Here is an 18,001-nt window from a genome sequence, read left to right as displayed (position 1 = left end):
CTGAAGTAAAATATTGTCTTTTTTTTTTTTCACTCTGTTTTTCCTTAGGTCTTATTCTAGCACATCAATAGAAGATGCCATGAAAAAGGGAGAAGAGCCCCCTACTCCACCTCCAAGGCCACAGAAATCACATTCCAGAGCTTCCTCTTTGGATTTGAACAAAATATTTCAACAAAGCACGCAAGGTAAAGTTTGCTTTCTTTCCTTCTTTTGAGACCATTTAGGTTAGCTGCATAGTTGGCAACTTGATCTGTTTGCACAAACGCTTGACAATATGTGCATATGCTTGCCTTTGCTGTAGACAGTAATACACTACAGAACAGAAGAAGTTGCACTTTCTTGCCTGACATCGCCACTGAGGGGGAAAAAATCACTGTTGCTATAATTAAGGTGATTATAACATTTTCTGGCACGATAATGGGAAGCTTAACATATGGTAGTCTGTCATCACTGACTGTTTATAACTAGTCTGGCTGTTTAGACAGTTCTCATCAGTAACTACAATATATTTGATTTTTATTGCTATTTATTTTTCATAGTTCAGAAGCAGGAAGAAAACTCTTAGTGTTTGAACTGGGAGAAAATGAAACTTGTCGTGTGCAGACATTTTTGATGTTGAAGTCTTCCATATGTGTGGGGGCAATCAGAAACCATTCTTTGAGTAAAAAGAAAGGGTAATTTCTTTCGACTCTGGGGGGGAGAGAGAGAAAATGTAGAATGGTAGCTGGAGTGAACCGAAAGAAAGCTGCTCTCCAGTGTGTTAGAGTTTGAGCAGTCCATTTGCCTCGCACAGGGAGCAGTGGAGAGGGGAGCTGTTTGTTCAGGGCAGCAGTTGCCCAGCATCACTGTGCTTTAGCAGTGTCCTTGAACTAGACCGCAGCTTTGCGCAGTGCACACCAATCATCTGACTCAAGGACTAGGTTAAACGTGGTCGTGTTTATGCTTCAGGAGAGAGCCAAGGTTTGACTGTGTCAAGGAATGTTTTAACTGGGTTCTCTAATGCAGTGCTTGGGGGAGAAAAGAAGGAGTTTCACCTCTTGCTATATGGGACTTTTTTTTGTGCAAACTCCAGATAGAATTCAAGAGTCCTGCTATATGTGCTGAACCTTGAAACTCAATAGCAATAAACTTTTTTTTTTTCCTCTGCTTTACACAGAGAAGCAATTCCTGATCTTTGACTTTGTTTCCTGCTCAAGGATCTGTTGCCTCCAATTTTGATTTCATTATACATCAAAATAAACCCCCAAACAGAGCCAAGTACACATTTTCTAAGGCAGCAAATCCTCTCAGAATCCAGATAAAAAGTATAACTGGAAGGAAATAAACTTGGGTTTAAGTTTCTCTTGGAACACAAATGAAAGGAGAATATAAATTCTCAAAGAAGTCATTCTGTGAATGAAAAGTAACATCTTGCTTTTGAAATGGATCGTTACGAAAGTCACCAGTACTTTGGAAGTAACATAACGATTTCTTCTGGGCAACTTAACAAACTGACAGTGTTATAGTGAGTGTAGGAAAAGATAATTTGTCCTATCAATACTTTTTGGAGGGTTTTCTCACTGGAAATGAGGCAATTAAGTAAGGGTAGGCAGTTGATTGCTTGCAAAGAAAGAAAGAAAGTGCCTTGGTCACTCTAAAACTGTTAATTTCAAATTTACACCTATTAGTAGATGGAACAAAAATTTGCTTTAGGTTGACAAAACCTGAAGTGGATATAGTGTGCTACCAAATTGCAGAAACGTGGAAGGCCTCCCAGAGGTTCAGTTTCCTCCTGTACCTGCAGGATGTTGGCTTGTCATTTTTGGCTCTCTTGAATGTCCCCTGTTGGCAATGCTAAATATTTGTGGTGGTCATCTTCCTCTAATGGAGCTGTTCTATTTTGTGTCAAAAATACAAATACTTATTGGGAAAAGAATAAGGAGGAATTTGTAGCCTTGAAGGATTCAAGAAAGAACTTGTTAAACAAGGAGGATTCCAGTTCAAATAAATCTGCATCATCAGAAAGAGGGGATTAAATCAACCCATCCCATTGCGCCCAAGTACCGTGGTGCACTTACCTTGCTCTGTTTCAAAGTAAAATGTCTGCATTGGAAGTTGTATTTTCAGTTCTTTGTTCAATGAGGAAACGTGCACACTTTTCCCTGTCATTAAGCCCCGAATAGTTGTTACTCTGCAACATCCTATTGATAATGTGATTTTATTCAGCTACTTTCTTTTCCTCTACTTCTATTGTTTTGATCACCTCACTTTTTTTTCATCCTTTTTCCTGCTGATCTTGATTCTCAGTAGAAATTCCAGTCTCATCATTTTCAGAAACCTTTTTTATCTAGAAACAGCTCTTCCTCAGGGAGTGGTCATTATTTTGGAGCCAAACTCTTTACCGAGTTGTGCTTTGCATTTTTTAAAAAGACGGTTTGTAGGAAGGCAGAGGGATTGAGCACTGTCACCTTAAACCGAAGAGCCTTGCCGAAAAGAAAGTGTATGTGTGTGTGTTTGTGTGAAGTAAATTGCACACAGTTGTATAATAACAAGCTGTTTTCTTATTTCTGCTGACAGTATAAAAAATGAAGTTAGAATAGTTTCCATCTGCCATCAGATGATACAGTTACAGATTTACAAAATAGATGACATGGTGGCAGTGTATTATTTAGATTCCTTGGCTATTGGGATAATACAGCCTGGCATAAATATCGAACCTGATGTGTTTCTATCCACAAGTCAGTTGACTACTTTCTGCCCTAATGTACTCTCAACTGAATTTTTGCTTTATGTTTTCTCCCTGCCTTCCTTCCTTCCTAGGTTTTCAAAAATAGTCTCATTGTCACAGCTGAACCACAAAAATTAGCTGGACTGACCATCTCTTCTAGAACCACTGTATTGCCTAGTGTCAGTACAGAAAACCAGACTGTAAAATCAAGCATTTTAATAGCTGTCAGGGTATATCCAACACGATTAGAAAAATCTCATTTCGGTACATTATTTTTTGTCCCACTAATTGTTGTTCAGAAATAATCCTGATTTTGTGAGTTTGGTAGATAATCTGCTTCCAGACCTGCAAAGGAGTGCTTGGTAGTACTGAGTTTTATTTTCAGTTCCTGGTTGGTCATATTGATCTATAGGTATCACTTCTTTAATTTTAAAGCCAACAGTGGTTTGGAGCATTTTTTGGTTTATTTTGGTTTTGAAGGACGGAGAAGGAAAAAGCACTTTTCTTCAGGTAAATTCAGCCAAATACTGTGGCATATCCTTGTTGTGGGCACTTTTTTTTTTTTTTTTGAGAGGTGTTTTTGTTTGGTTTTCATTTACTGCTGCTACATCGTGTTTACCACCATCTGATCGTGCCCCTCCCCTGGCAAGTATACACAGACAACATTTATCCGTGATGGCTACGATGTCCAGCAATGTACTAGCCACGGAAACTGCGCTTTAAAGTTGTTGAATTGGGACATAAGGGCACTTGAAGGAGGCACCTTCATTCATACTCCTTAGCTGCACTCTTCTCGGACGCTGTGACTAGTATTACCCAGCAAAAAGATTAAAAAAGCCAAGAGAACTTATTGAAAGGCCCCACGTTCTGTAATGCCCATATGTGAATTTCTGTTAGGAGATGTTAAGAGACAGAAATCTCTTCTATTTATTTTTTTTAATCATCTAGTCTTTTTGTTAGCATCTGAGAAAAATTCAATACTGCTAGATACTCAGTGTATTTCTTTTTGTTGAATACAAATCTCTGGCATTTGGCCTACGTGCATTTTAAGAAAATACTTGGCTAGGTTTTACTCATTCCTGGGAAGACAACAGCAGGTTCTAAGTAGAAACAAAAATGTCAGTTTAAATGCCTACATGACCTGGTTTACATCTTCGTTTCTTCTCTAGTCCTCTGTGTAGTCAGACGCCAGCCAAGAGCTCCCAGAGTAAGACCTGGGAGCCTGTAGCCCGTGAAGCTTTCCTGCACTGTTCACAAAGGTCGTTTGCAGAATTAGTTGCTCTCTGGGACTCCTCTTGCTCCCTTCCATCTGTCCAGGGGGCCAGAATTGCCACATCTCGGAACCCGGCAGTCCTGCAACAAGGACCTCAGCTACCTTTTACCCTCAACAGCAGCAGTAAGTGAGGGTCTGCCTTGGGGCAACTCTGGGACTGGGCCAAGTCTCAGTATTAAAACCCCAAAACGCATCCAGTGTCTTCTAGCGTTTTGCTTGATTACGTTTTGTGCCTGTGACAGCTACTAAAGAATTTACTTGTGGGCAATTACAGGCAGTGATAGCAGTCTAGGTCTCGTTAGATTGATGCAGATGTCTCTGAAATACATTATATTTCCCATTTAGTTTCATTTCTGAATTGCATAACTTCTTTTAATTAACAGTTCTCTTGAACAAAGGATACTTGTTTGGAAAAGAGAATTTGCTTTGATGAAACAACTAAATTGTCATAAACGACGTAGTTTCATGTTGATATGGAAGCAGATTGAATATCTCTGTGTATTTCATCAGAACAGCGATATAACTATTTATAAACTAATTTTTCACTGGAGGTTTTCACCACTCACTTGCTTTGAAACTCGCCTCCTGCTGCGACAGTCCCTGCAGCGAAGAATGCATGGAATGCAGGCACTGTTCCTTACGGTTGTCTTGTAAGCAGATACTCACTGTAACCTGGATTCGCTCCTTTGGGGTGCTGGTTTCAGGCAGCAAGGAGGGCCTAGTATTTTGGGGTTTTCTCTCTTTTAAAATGTGAGGTGTTGAGTGCCATGCTCGGTAAGGGAGAAACACATCTAGCATTTTATTGTAAGTGCAGTGTTTTCTGTTATGGATCCTAACTACAGTCGGATCTGTAACCTCTCCTTATCTCTGCTGGGCTAGTGATGGCTGCCAAACAAGAAAACATCCCCTCTGCTGTCAGTGTAGTGTTCACAGAAAGAGAATAAGGGAACAGATTTATTGGTGTGCATCAACATTCCCGTAAGTGATATAAATGTGTCCTCACATCACTTCTGTAGTCCTTCATATACACGTTTCCCACGCAGTTTAAAGTGGTGCTTTTATCATAAGACTCAGTCGGTACAAACTTCTTTCTGCACCGTTTCATTTTTGTTAGTGCTAGAGGAAGACTGGTGTTCAGCATCACATTTAATCCTCTTTTTCATACCTTTGAAGAAGACTCCTCCTTACTTCCCTACTTCATGAAACCTTCATTAGTTCATTCAATTAGCACGACCTTTCCTTGAATGTACAGGCTTGGTGGGTCTTAGAAGCCAAGTGTGTGAAATTTCTGCATACTAAGTGTGTGTTGAGATGTCCTTGTTTTTTCGTATTTGCCAAACCACAGCCAAATTTTGTATATTTCTGTGTTTTCAGTCCACGTATCAAATAAAACAGTTCTGTAGTTGTGTAGAGGAGAGGATTCGGAGAACTAAAATGATTGTTGCTCTCATCGTACACGTTTTGATACAAACAGGTCCAAATAGTTACCCTAATACTGTTTCCAGCTGTTTTCAGCAATCTGTTCTCAGCTACATCATATTTTTAGCTTAGTCACTCAAATGCAAGTGACCTTCCCTTTTGGGCGCATGGAACTAGGTACTAAAAAAACCTGCCAGACTGCCCAGATAAGTATGATTACTGCGCTATCTTCTATAATCTTTTATGCTTGATTGTATTTGCTAGGAGATATCTGTATCTGTTGAGGTTAGCTGTCTGCAAGCATTAGTTACTGAAGGCCAACTTTTAAGGGGTTATGCAGGGGGTTTTGTTGTTTGCGTTTCCATAATGCGGTAGTACTGTGCTGTCTTGCATGTTACTGTGTTGTGTTTATTAATCAGACCAAAACATTAAATTAGGAAGATGACAATTCTGAAAGACATTTATTTTAGAATAGCGATAATGGGAAATACCATCAGCAAAATATGGCATTTCGCTGAACATCGTTTGCACGGTATACAAGAGCTCTGATGTTGCCAGCATCATCGAGTTAAGAGTGCAGGATCAAGTTAATATCTTTGGTTGTAAGGCTTGTAACAACAATTGCAATTTAAATGAAAAACGTCTTTTACACATAAACCATAGAGAACACAAAATTGAGCTGCCATTTGTACCCTTCTCTGGCACTGTATCAATACAATGAAAATACTGTGAAATGCTTTCTTAACATAAATGTTGCAAAAACATTTTTTTTTAAGCAGAGTTTTTTTTTTTTTTATTTTGGGACTCCGCTCCTGATATGTGACTGGAGCTGCTGTTTTCTTCTAGTCCTGTTCACCTTCAGAATATGTGATCACTGAACTGAACTACTTCTGAATAAAATATGAATGTCTTTCCTCTGATTTGAATGAAAGAGTTTTATGCCTCTCCGCCTTTTAGAATTTTTTATGAACGATTTATGTGTTTACAACTATATAACTTATTTCTTTGCCCAACTGGACAGGGACATAATTAAGGTTGAATAGACTAGAGAAAATAGTGAGGACATAAATGGATGAGTGGTTATTACATGATCAGAATCTGACGGGGTAACTTATTTCTGCATTTTTAGATTTTTAAATTTTTATGTCTGTCTCTGAGGGCTGAGTCCAGAGAGTACTTGTGTGCCAACTAGGGTAAATCTTACTAGCCTTTCAAGTGTAAACGTTTCTTGATAATTTGTGTAAGTTCAACTTATTTTAGATTATTTTTTCCTATTTTTCTAATCTTAGCTTTTGTCTTTCTGGGATTGAAGAATGATTTACAGTCTGTTTTCATTCTGTTGCAGGTTGTTAAAAATGAAATTTTGATCCAAAAATCCTTTTCTCTTGAAAATTGTTAAGGTTGAAAAGTTCTTGACTGACCCTACCAGCCCCACCGACCTATTTTCATGATCCCATGTGGGTTACTCTGTTCCATGAAAAAATTTTGGTCCATTGTAGAACAGCTTTACAGGTTAAACAAGAGAGGATCTTCTCTTTCTCATTTGGAACAGGGGAGAAAGTTGCCTCCCTTGTAGGGGAGACTCTGGAGATGCAGATGTCCTTAAGAAGTGTTGGAGCTGCAGGTGGAACTGGAGAGGTGGTGGGTGGTAGCCGACTGCTTTTCCCGTCTCTCAAGTGCCATCTCTGAGTTGATCTGCGTTGGAAATGGTCACAGGTGGCAAGTGCCAGAGCCTCCAGCCCTCTCACAGGAATTCCCGGAGTGAGAAGCTCTGGCAACATGGATCTGTGGGAGGTAGGTGGAGGGACTGTGCCTCCCCGTGGGTAAAGAATGAAGCTAAATGTGAAGTGAGAGGGAACAAAATCGTGAATAGTTTGGAGGAAGGAGGGGGAAAGAGTCCCCGAATAGAAACACACAGAGGAGGAAAGGACAGAGAAAACAGTAACTAGAAAATGGGATGGTTTAGGGAAAATGAGGGACAGGAAGTTAAAAATACAAATGTTGTGGATATATAATGCAAAACAGAAAATAGGTGTTTAAAAAAAAATCTGGTTTACTGCTTTTATATAAAACATGCTGAATTTCATGGATAGGGCATTAAAAATGACGTTGTAAAAACCATCTCTAATGGTGTCTTGCTTGTTTGATTTGAAAGTGACCCATCAAATATGTAAGCACACCAGTGTCCTAAATGAAGTCACACCTGTGAGTTCATAGTGCAGAAGCATTAATTGCTTAAGGTCTGGCTAAATCTTTTACTAATCACTCAGAAAGTACTTTGATAATTTTCCATGCGATTGAGGTACGACTGATGTTCTGTATGATTAGCACATGAAACACACCTGTAACAAAAGTGTGTCTGTGACATCAGGTTTGTGTGTCACTCGCTGTGACACATGAAGTTTTGCTGCTGAGCAGGTTCCCAGACTAACCGTGGGAAGATGGGTTATTCTGGTGCTGATGATGCTTTCTGCAGTCTTTCTACAAACCTGATAATAAATTTAGTATCAGGAGTCCAAAATCTGTTTTTGCATTGCTATTGCCTTCTGAGGAGACATTAGTAAAAATTATTGAAACAGATCCCTGGATAAATAGTTATTTCACTACTGCCTTACTAGAATCCTTCATTAAATTTACACTTCTGGCTACAGCTTTCACATATTTTTTTCTTGTTACAACTTTTTGCAGACATAGTAGTAAGAATTAATGAATCAGATCTTTTGAAGAACAGTTACTTCACAATCACCTTACCAACATTGTGGTCAGGAATGCAAATAAATGAAGGTGTGCAGAGAACGCTATCAGTATAATAGGATATCCAAGTAACAACTTCAGTGAACAAGAAGGGAAGATTTGTAAGACAGGTAAACAGAAACCAGCTTAGACACAGAACTTTTCTGCCGTCTGCCTTTGGCAACAGAAGCAGAAATAGCGTCAGAGTGGAAGGGTGAAAATGCTGGCTCTCCAAACCTACCTAAGGAACCGAAGCCTTAGGTAGTTTGGGGAACTGAAGAATGATTCATTCTCTTGGCTTATCTTTTTTGAACTGTTTTCAGTATTGCAGATCCTTTGCTTCCTGATAAAATGAATTGGTTGGTCTTCTGTTAAACCTGATCTGGCAACTAAGCACTCTGAAGCAGCGTAGACTAATGTAAATCTGCTGCGCAACCCTTGATCCAGCAGTGGGGGTCATGCTGTGGGCTGGCCATAGCATCTGCTTGAAAAACACCAAACACACCATCCAGACTCTACAGAGGAGTGCCGTCAGAGCATTCTCCCAATTTAAGTCCCTCCATGGTCCCCGCTCAATTGCAGAAAGGGTGATGGTGGTGGTGGTGAAGCAGAACAGAAGCAAGAACCTGCATTTAGGCCATCTAGATCCAGGCCAGCCTGGATTTAGGCTGGGGCCTCCTTTGGTAGGCAGTATCTAGTTTCACTTTGGGCTAGAAAAGTAAAAAATGGTTTTTGACCCAGGAAAACCACCCTTTTTCAGGACACTGCCTATGTACATATTCAATTCGGATGAGAAAAAGGAGTACCTTTTTTTCACTCAACAGCTTTAACTTGTCTGAGGTGATAGCCAGGGTAAAGTGATAGACATATAAAACCAAGAAGGAAGACAGCTATAAAGAAGGGAAATTAAATAAATACTTGACATGGAAATGTGTCAGGAAGTGTAGCTTTATATGCTCTCATTCCAGTATTAATTAATTGAAAAAAATAGCCTGCATCCAGCAGCCCGGTGTATTATGGCAGTTTTCTTCAATAGTAAGAAACAAGAAGACAGGTGTGAGAGGTGCAGCACGTTGCTCTTACAGGTTACTCTAAAGGATCCCAAGGGCCCAGATTTGTTCCACCCTAGTTCTGACATCCTTCCCTGCTGCTGTGCCTGGTGAGCTATAGACCTACTTTCCATAGGTTTGACAGGACTATGATAACTTTATATTTTTTCTTTGGTCTCTTCTTCCTAGATCAAATAAGTCAATCAAAGGAGCTACTTGAGTGGTCACCATGGTTGATCTTTTTCACTACTGGGGGTAATGAAAGTGCTGAGGGTTTGTGTTGTCTGCTCAGGAGGCTGGAGGCAGAGCTGTGTCGCTGGATTGGATGGCGTGGCCTGTTCTCAGAGTGTAGCATTACATCCTGGTGTTTGTTTTAAAATATTAATCTAGTTTCAGATTGGAAAACCTGTTTTTTTATCTAGTGTAGTATCCCGTTAGTGCTATCAGACCTTTGTGATTGCCAAATTAGGGCAGAAAAATGATCTTGGAAGCTTTCCATGCTGATAATCTGCCTTGAAGTGTAAACATGCTAAGTAAAGAACCATGATTTTTGAACGGAAAGCCTTATCGCTATCTTCGTGGGAGGAACTAGTGCATGAAAGTGCTATCATTTACAGGAGTATATGTGATATGGATGCTGGATATGCTTAAATCTATTTTACTGGTACCTGTATGGCCTTTCCACAGTGCTGCCTCTGAGATTTGCGTTACGTTGCTGACCCTGGTGTGAATGCCACCAAGCTGCTCAGTAACAAGGCAACCTGTGCGAGGACCATCCCGCTCCCTACGGCTTCCTCTGCTTTCGTGCGGGGCGTGGAGACTTGTTTTTGAAGAGCAAGAGCATGAAGCTCACCCAGGCTCTGGGGTGTGCGCCTAGAAATGCAACAAATATCTGTTTGCTGCTTGGTCCCAGGGTACTTGCTTTCATTTTGGAAGCAGACCTCCCCCTGTACTTGTGTTCGCTTTCAGAGCTAATGTAGTGATGCCATCTCTAACAGCAAGAGCTGATCTGTGCCAGGCAGTCTCCCAGGAAGGAAGGTATTCTGGAATAGCCTAATAGTACTAGTCATCTGCTGATACACATAAAAACCTATGAGTATCTGTTAATACCATTCCCTTTTAGGACAGTGACACTAGAGAAGGATGAAGCATGCAGCATCTGTCATTAATTTTTTTTTTCGTTTCCGAAATTTAATTCGTTTTCCGTGGGGAAACAAAAAGTGAAGTTTTTCTGTAAGTTGTTAAGAGTCCTCGAAAGTCAACTAACTTTTGTCTAGCAATTATGCTCACATAAGCATGATTTCCTTCTAAAAGGCTGAAGATGTTCTGCAACAGCAGGAACTTTATGAATATTTCATGAGTAACTTAAGTTAGAATTTGTAGGATTAAAAAAAGGAAACTGGGTCAAATGCACATGGTGTAAGCATCTAACTTCTTTAATGTTAAATCCATATATGTTGTATTTTGAAAGCTGAAGAAGCAGATTTTTTGGGGTCGAGTTTTTTGGTGAGTGGGTGGTGGGTTTTTTTAATTTGACCATCTTACGGAAAAATTACTTTCCCCTTTGGAATTTTGTGGGCCAAATCCCAGGAGAGCAATAGAGTTTCACAGTGTGTGCAGCCACTTCAGGAAGTGCTTTTCTGGCAAGACCAGTGCCTTTCTGCATAAAGACTACACTGCTACTCTCCTAGGTCTATCACTGGGTTTGAAAAATCACAGAGCGAGGACTGTAAGTGCTGTATCCTCTAGAACTGAAGTTGAGGTGAGTTCTCAATGGCTGCAGCTCTTGCAGTAAAGCTTTTGAGGGTCTGTTGGAATATAAGCCAGCACATACAAAAATGACGAACCCTGGAGGGGGCTACATACGTTCAGAAGCGGCAAGGGAGCTGCTGGGGCCGGTGCCTGCCTCCAGCACCGCTGACCCTGGCCCTAGGTGCCCCTTCCCAGGAACCCCCGTGCTCGTGACAGCAAGTGCGCTCCACAGCTTCATGTTTGAGCTGCCAGGGGCTCGTTAGGAAGCGTGCATGGTGTGTGCTGCCCCATGACAGTAGAGGTGTTTGGAGAGCAGAGGTGATACCCTCGCAGTGAGAATCAGTGGTGGTGGGGGGAGGGTGAGGTGTGCGCAGGTGTTTTCCGTGGAATGTCGCAACTCAGCTCCCACAAGGTTTCTTGAAGGTAAATATAGCACGTGGAGCATACGTACTTGTCAGCTATTACAGCATGCAGCTGATGGACCTACAGAGCGCTGGTGTTTGAGTTAGATGGTGTTTTCAAATGCTGTTCTTAGCTGTAATTGCTAAAGCCACTGTCAGTGCCCAAGTAAATGAAATAGTAACTGAAGTTGAGACTGAAGGAAAGGAAGGTGTCTTACTTCACTGTTCCTTTCTAAAGATGAGTTGTGCAGAGGAGATGGAGAATGTAGTGACAACATCATGCTGGTATTGGAGCCGCCTTAAAAACAGAGCTAATTAAATGCAGGAGAAAGGATCCTAATGACCATGTTTTTTCAAATCTCTCTTACACCTGTAGGAGTGTTAGCAGCTCCCTGGCTTAAACTAAGTTGGGTTTTAGTTGTTCTACCTCTCTCCTTGGCAGTGATATTAGGCTTCATTTATATTCAAGACATCATGATACAGAAGATATAAAATACCCCAGTGTATTATAAGTCTCTTTGGAGCTGTATATAGTCAATAAGATGTTTCAGTGCTTTCACCCGCATGTTTTTACTCTCGTGTCACTGTTGTCCTCAGTGGTTAGTATCTTTTGTCTTTATATTTTCAACTATGTAGACATTTTTAGATGTGGTGTATAAAATATGTAAATGGCTAAGCTGTAACAAGGCTCTTAACGATCTTTGTGGCTTTTTAAAACATGCATGGAAATAAAAAGTGTATAAAGGTAATTGCTTGCTTAGCATTATTGTGGTAAAAGGCATTTCTAAGATTAATATTGGTTGTTTGGGTTTTTTTGCTATACAAATAGCCATCAGTGCAAGATGAACTGTCTGATATCTTTGCCAGTGCAAGTGCTGAGCACTCAGAGCAACAGGAGCTTGGGGAGGGTAACCCACCTAAGGACTCCCACTAGTCCCGGTCAGTGTCCCTGTGCTAACCTAGTCCTCTTCTCTGCAGCTGCCTTTGGAAGCCATCACCTCTCCTGTAGTTTTATTCCATGATGAGTTTTAGGTATTTTAAGGAAACTTAGAAATGCAGTGGCTGGACCTACATGATCGTTGCCCTTCCTTTGTGCTGGCTCAAAGTAAAAGCTGACATTGCTTTATGTTAAAGGGGCCTGAACTGACCATTAGGATTTGTCTTCCTCCCCTTATTTCTCCTCTTCCCTCCAGAATACCTCTGATGAGTAATAATGTGCAAATATAAAACATAAAGGCAAAGAAACAGGTTTCTTTTAGTTCATTTAGGCTTTTGTCCTACTAATTCCATGGCAGATGTTTTCTTTTTAAGGCTGCAGCCCATCACATAGTGTGTTTTATCTGGAGTGAACGCTAGTGTCTACATTGAATGCCAAAGCATCACTTCTCAAAAAGGCAATAATGTTAATGACAAAGGGCAAAGTCCCAAGGATAAGTAGACTCTGTTTCTGGGGTTCTTTAACTAGAATTGAATTGCTTTAGCTACAGCCTTTGTGGCTGACTGGCTTCCATCTCTGCTTTTCATCATAACATTGTGGGTTTTTACAGCAATTAAATCACTACTCATTCACTCCTCATGAAGTTATTTCAAACAGGGTTTTGCTCAATAAAGATGAAGTTTGGTTTCCGTCATTAAAATGTTGAATACTGCCTCTTCACTAGGAATTCTCATGGAAATAAATTCTGGGTTTATTTGGAATTAAATTAATGTGTGGGTTTTTTTGTTTTATTTTTGTCTCTTCTCGCTGTTCAGCTGTGAGGTCTGGCTGGCTGCCCCCACCACCACCTGCACTGCCCCCTCGACCTTCTGCATCTCAGGTATGGACAAACGTTTAGCGTTCTGCTGTATATTATTCGCTTATGTTCCCGTTGCAGTGGTTAGCACAAGTCGCCTTGCACATGGCAGTTGTTCTTGCTTCCAAGTTAATGCAAATCTGCAGTTTGCTCTGCAGTTCCGTACACGTCCTTCATTGGTCTGTCTAGTCAGTGTGTTGCAATGTCAAATTACAGACTAATTAAATCTCTTTGTAGCGGAGCTGACATGCACCCACTAGACAAAACTGTAAATTAAGGGCTAGAAAGGCTAGTCTACTAATTAGAGTTTGATGCCTGAAAGGCATGGGCTTGATACCTGCTATTTGCTTCTCAAGCTTCAAATGCTCAGAGGGCATCTACTAAGGGAGCCACAGCATGAGAGAGTGTATTTCACCCATAGGTTTGAACAATAATGCTGAAAGGAAGCGAATGCCGAGTCAGTTATGTCATTAAGTTTCAAACCATTAGTGGTGCGCTTTTTTTGTTTTGCTTTCTGGGTGGGTTTTTGTTTGTTTGCTCTTAGAGCATCACACAGCCACAGCACAATGCAAATTGACTAAATCACGCGTATCTGCAGCCAGATACTTCTTCATGTTTTAGGAAGTGATGAAGGATCAGCGTCTTGTTCTTTTTTTGTTGTTGGCTCTGTTAAGTCTTAGGCGGCAGTATGCTTCATATGTTACTCCTTTAGGTGAAGTATATAATAGAAAACAAGTCCACAGGGGAGCTAACAGCCCATGACGTATAAAAACTTGGTGAGACACCTTCCTTGGGCCAGAAACACTCCTCACTTGCGTTTTGGATCTGCTCTTAAGAGTCTGCTGTTGAACACCTCCTGCTGCACAGTGCTTATGATAGAAGTGGTAAAAGGCTTCTTGCCACCCCCAGCTCCACCAGCAGCTCGTTGCTCTCTTCTCTCCCCAGCCCTTTTTAGCATCTGAGTTGTAGCTAGCTTCTACATTGAGGACTGTAGAGCGTTCAGGTTTGGGCTTGCATGCTTCCCCCAACTCTCTATGGCATTAGCCATACTGCTATGACACCACATGCTCCTTACTGCACCCATCACAGTCCTCCTCCTTTCTCTGACACTCTCTGGAGAGCAGTGTTTCCCTCTGACTTCCTCCGATCCCGCAGCATGGCTCCTTGTCTCCCTGCCTTGAGCCTGCAGCAGCTGCTGCTGCAACTGACGCCGGCTCTCCTGCAGCTGCTCGGACTTGCCACAGTGTGCCGGCTCTGTGCGGTGCAAGCCCTCTTGCTGTCATTGGGAAAAACAGTAAATATGAAAAATACTATTTTCGAGGAAAAGAAAAACAACCATTGTTTTGACGCAAAGTTCTGCTAATAGTTCATTTTCTTGCCCTGAGATACATTTGCATTTCCTTAGCAGGGCAGTGAGGAGAATTTTTAATTTATTTATGCATGTCCAGCAGCTTGCTTACCACATCACAAATACTGCACCCATTGCTCATCCTACACTGGGCCATGTAGAGTGTAGGACCTTTCTAAAACAAAACACAGGAAGATTCTCATGTGCAATTGTTGATCCAATCCTCTCCGATACAAAAGTCTGCTTTCTGACAGAAAGAAAAAAAAAAGTAGCTTCTGTGTCTGCTCAGTAATGAATATAGAGCTGGTGCTTTGCTTTCATGCATCAATTACATTTACTTAATTTATTTCTGATGATTTTAAAAGATATTTAATCAAATATCTCATCAAAATATTCCTGTCCTGATGTCTAGCAAAAATATACATAAAACTGGTTCTTGAAAACATAGTAAACTTCATGCTCGTCACTTTGTTTATTTTATCTCCAGGCATGCCTTTCTGTGAAAAAGGTAACAGGCAGTAGGCAAGTGTGTGTGGTGGGGTCATAACTCAGGTGAGCATGTAAGCGATAGTAAGCATATGGATTACGTTAATCCTGTGGGGCCCTTGATTTAAAGAGCACAGAGAAGTTGGAGGGAGGGATCTGGTTTCAAAACTGAGGCAGGATCACGAACTGAAGAAAATCCCTGACCCTGAAAAGGCACATTCAGATTTTTTCCTGTTTTGAGATTTACGAAACTCTTCTTAAATTTCTGTTTTAACTTACTTTTCAACAACATTATTGAAAATCCTTTTTTATTGCCATAACATTTTGCTATATGCCTGCAGTTAAGCACCGTCAATGACAAACGTAGCTTGGAAATGAAGCAAACACCACATATTTCAGGTGGCTGTGCACCATATAAGTATGGTCATGGTGTGATTATTTTGGCTCAATTTTGAAAATCAGTTGATGGAGGAGGAGAGGGAAATAATTTCTTCTGAGGCTACAGTTTTCTATGGATGGCTGAGAATCAGCCTGGACCAGTGGGCTCTTCAGAATGAGATTAAAGGGCTCATGGGATGTGAAGCCCAAAGTACCAAGGAGTAGGTATTGCATTTCAGCAGAGCAGAAGTCCTTCTGTGAGCATAATCAACAGCAATATAGAAATGGCATCTTGACTTTGGTCCTGAGTTGCTGTTGTTTTTAATAGAATTTGTTTCAACCTTTAGGAAAACATTATTTTTCCTGTCAGAGCCTCCAAGGTAATCAAGCTCGGGAAGTTACTGAAACACTGGTTATTGAGAGTGTGCCAAACGTCTCTAGTCGTATCACAAACTTACTAAATTATGTCCACATCCTGCTCTGCCTCCATAGTGCAGTCAGCTGAATAACGAGCGAGAAGGACTGTATCCCGGGGTGAGTGTAGCACAAGGTACAACTTAGAGCTCATGCTGCTGTGGCCTTGCCTCTGGAGTCCAGTGGATGCAGAGGCTCACTGCGAGAGGCTGGAGTCTTGGGATCCTGCAAGGACTTGGCTGGTTTATGGGAAATAGCAGCAGGGCTGGCTTTTCAGCTCTGGGTTACTGCTGCCAGACCATGCTGTTCCATACTCTCATGGGTAGAGACCTTTACAGGTGCAGCTGCATCTCTTCTTACCTCTACGAGGGGTTTTAAGGTTGGTGGATTAACTGTGTTTCTTTCTTGTTTTCCCTGCCCATGGCAGGGGGGTTGGAACTAGATGATCTTTGAGGTCCCTTCCAACTCTAACCATTCTATGATTCTATGGCCTCTAAAAGGCTATGGTAGCTCCGTCTCCTCGGGAGTTTTCTCCATTGCCAAAGTCAGCGTTGTATCGACTTCGTGTTGGTCCGTGAACTGTACCCAAGTTTTCCTCAGAGTTTTCACCAGACATTTCTCCGATGCAATGGTGCTTTCATCTGAGGTGCCTATGGTGACTGTAAATAAATTTAATAAAGAAAGACGGACAAAAGGCGAGTTTATGTAATGTGGATACACCATTGTCTCAAATTTTATCATCAAACTTTTAACCCAAACTCCAACCCATATCTCTCTGCTCTGCAAGCCATTTTGAATTGATGTTTCCAGTAAGACCTTGTGAAATGCAGTATGAAATGCTTTATTAGGATCCTCAATTCATGTTGCTTTCCAGTTAAAAAAAGAAAGTAATCCAAGTTTTGCCTCAATTCTTTAAAGGGAAATTGGAAAGATTACGTATGGAAACAGGCTTATACAAAGACCAGAGTTTCGTTTGGCTACTATGTTATTTTGAAGTGTTTTTCTCTTACTACTGTATATATACCTGTGTGTAACTTCACTGACACCTTCTGTAATGCCTCATAGCACATCTCGCACTTAGTGAGTCTGCAGTAGCTTCTTGGATTTAAGGATAACAGTATCTGTGTCAGTTTCCCGAATTCTTTGGACCATATATATTTAATACACTGCAAGCTGTTGTATAGATTTAGGACACTGGCAGTGCCTTACCTCTCTTGCTCACTTCCCATGACATGCTGTAGTTATTATTTAAAATTTTTAGGTTTTTTTTCTGTCATTCCCATCGTCATTCCCCGACTCCAAGTGATGATATATAGAACAGATAACCTGTAGCTTGTTGAAATACCTACTGTGTTTTTTTTCCGGCCTTGTAGAGAACTGGATTCAGCGGCTCAGGTAATTTTTCCTGATCCTGTGTAAACTTAAGTAAACTTAAGTCATCAAGAAGAAATGGCATAAAGGTGGTCCCAGAACTTTTGTGTGGACCCAGAGCTGTACATAGAAAATTTGTGTAACTTGAAGGCACGATAGGAAAGCAATAGCATAGGTAGCTGATTTGCAGTGACACAGGTTTCAGATAGGAAATAACTTTGGGTGCTCATGAATAACACTCCACTGGAACAAAATATCTGTATGCACATCTCATATAAGCCTCTGGTGCTATTTTTTTTTATGGAAAACAAAATAATACTTTATTACTGTTGGCTTTTAAGCCTACAGAAGTAATTTACCACAGCTGCTTACTGTGGGAGATTTAGTAGCATATTTATGCTAATAGGAATTACGGATGAACGCTGAAAAGCAAATATAACTTCAGGATTTTATCCAACATCAGTTCACTATCTGCAACATTACCCAATTATGTCAACGTTCCTTTATTTAAATTACTCTATTTTGGTACCTTCCTGTCCAGTAATGAAGCCATATCTTCAATCCTGCCTGTGCTACATACGGCAATTTGAAAACAGTGGGACTGGAAGAAAACCTTGTATATCTTGGCTGAAAAAACCCGATGTTCCTATTCTCTTTTTCCAGAGTCTAAATTTTAAGCCTGTTGGTTTTGTAAATTCACACTGATTTGTGCAGGACACTTGTTTCTGGGGACCTTGGGACTTGGTTTTCCCACTGGTTCCACACTGGCGGTTTTGACAGGTGCTGAAGAAATCATTGACAGAGGCAAAGTGGTGAAGTGGAGTAGGTATGTGATGTTAATGTTATCAAATTGAAGCATCCTGAGTATATTGCAGCT

General features: G+C 40.8%; 1 protein-coding gene across 2 annotated transcripts in view; it reads left to right on the top strand.

Moving 5' to 3' along the window:
* The window catches only part of REPS2 (RALBP1 associated Eps domain containing 2), a 98,403-nt gene that overhangs the window by 66,806 nt on the left and 13,596 nt on the right, over positions 1 to 18,001 (top strand). For both annotated transcript variants that reach the window (XM_086609182.1, XM_086609177.1), the window contains exons 13-14: positions 49 to 185; positions 13,087 to 13,151. In XM_086609182.1, coding sequence (XP_086465308.1) covers positions 49 to 185; positions 13,087 to 13,151 — 202 coding nt within the window. The remainder of the gene's footprint in view (positions 1 to 48; positions 186 to 13,086; positions 13,152 to 18,001) is intronic.

This window comes from Tauraco erythrolophus, chromosome 1 (genome assembly GCF_009769465.1).
Source record: "Tauraco erythrolophus isolate bTauEry1 chromosome 1, bTauEry1.pri, whole genome shotgun sequence".
In the NCBI taxonomy this organism is placed as follows: Eukaryota; Metazoa; Chordata; class Aves; order Musophagiformes; family Musophagidae; genus Tauraco; species Tauraco erythrolophus.
The sequence above is the reverse complement of the archived record's forward strand: the minus strand, read 5'-3'. Positions and strand labels throughout refer to the sequence as shown.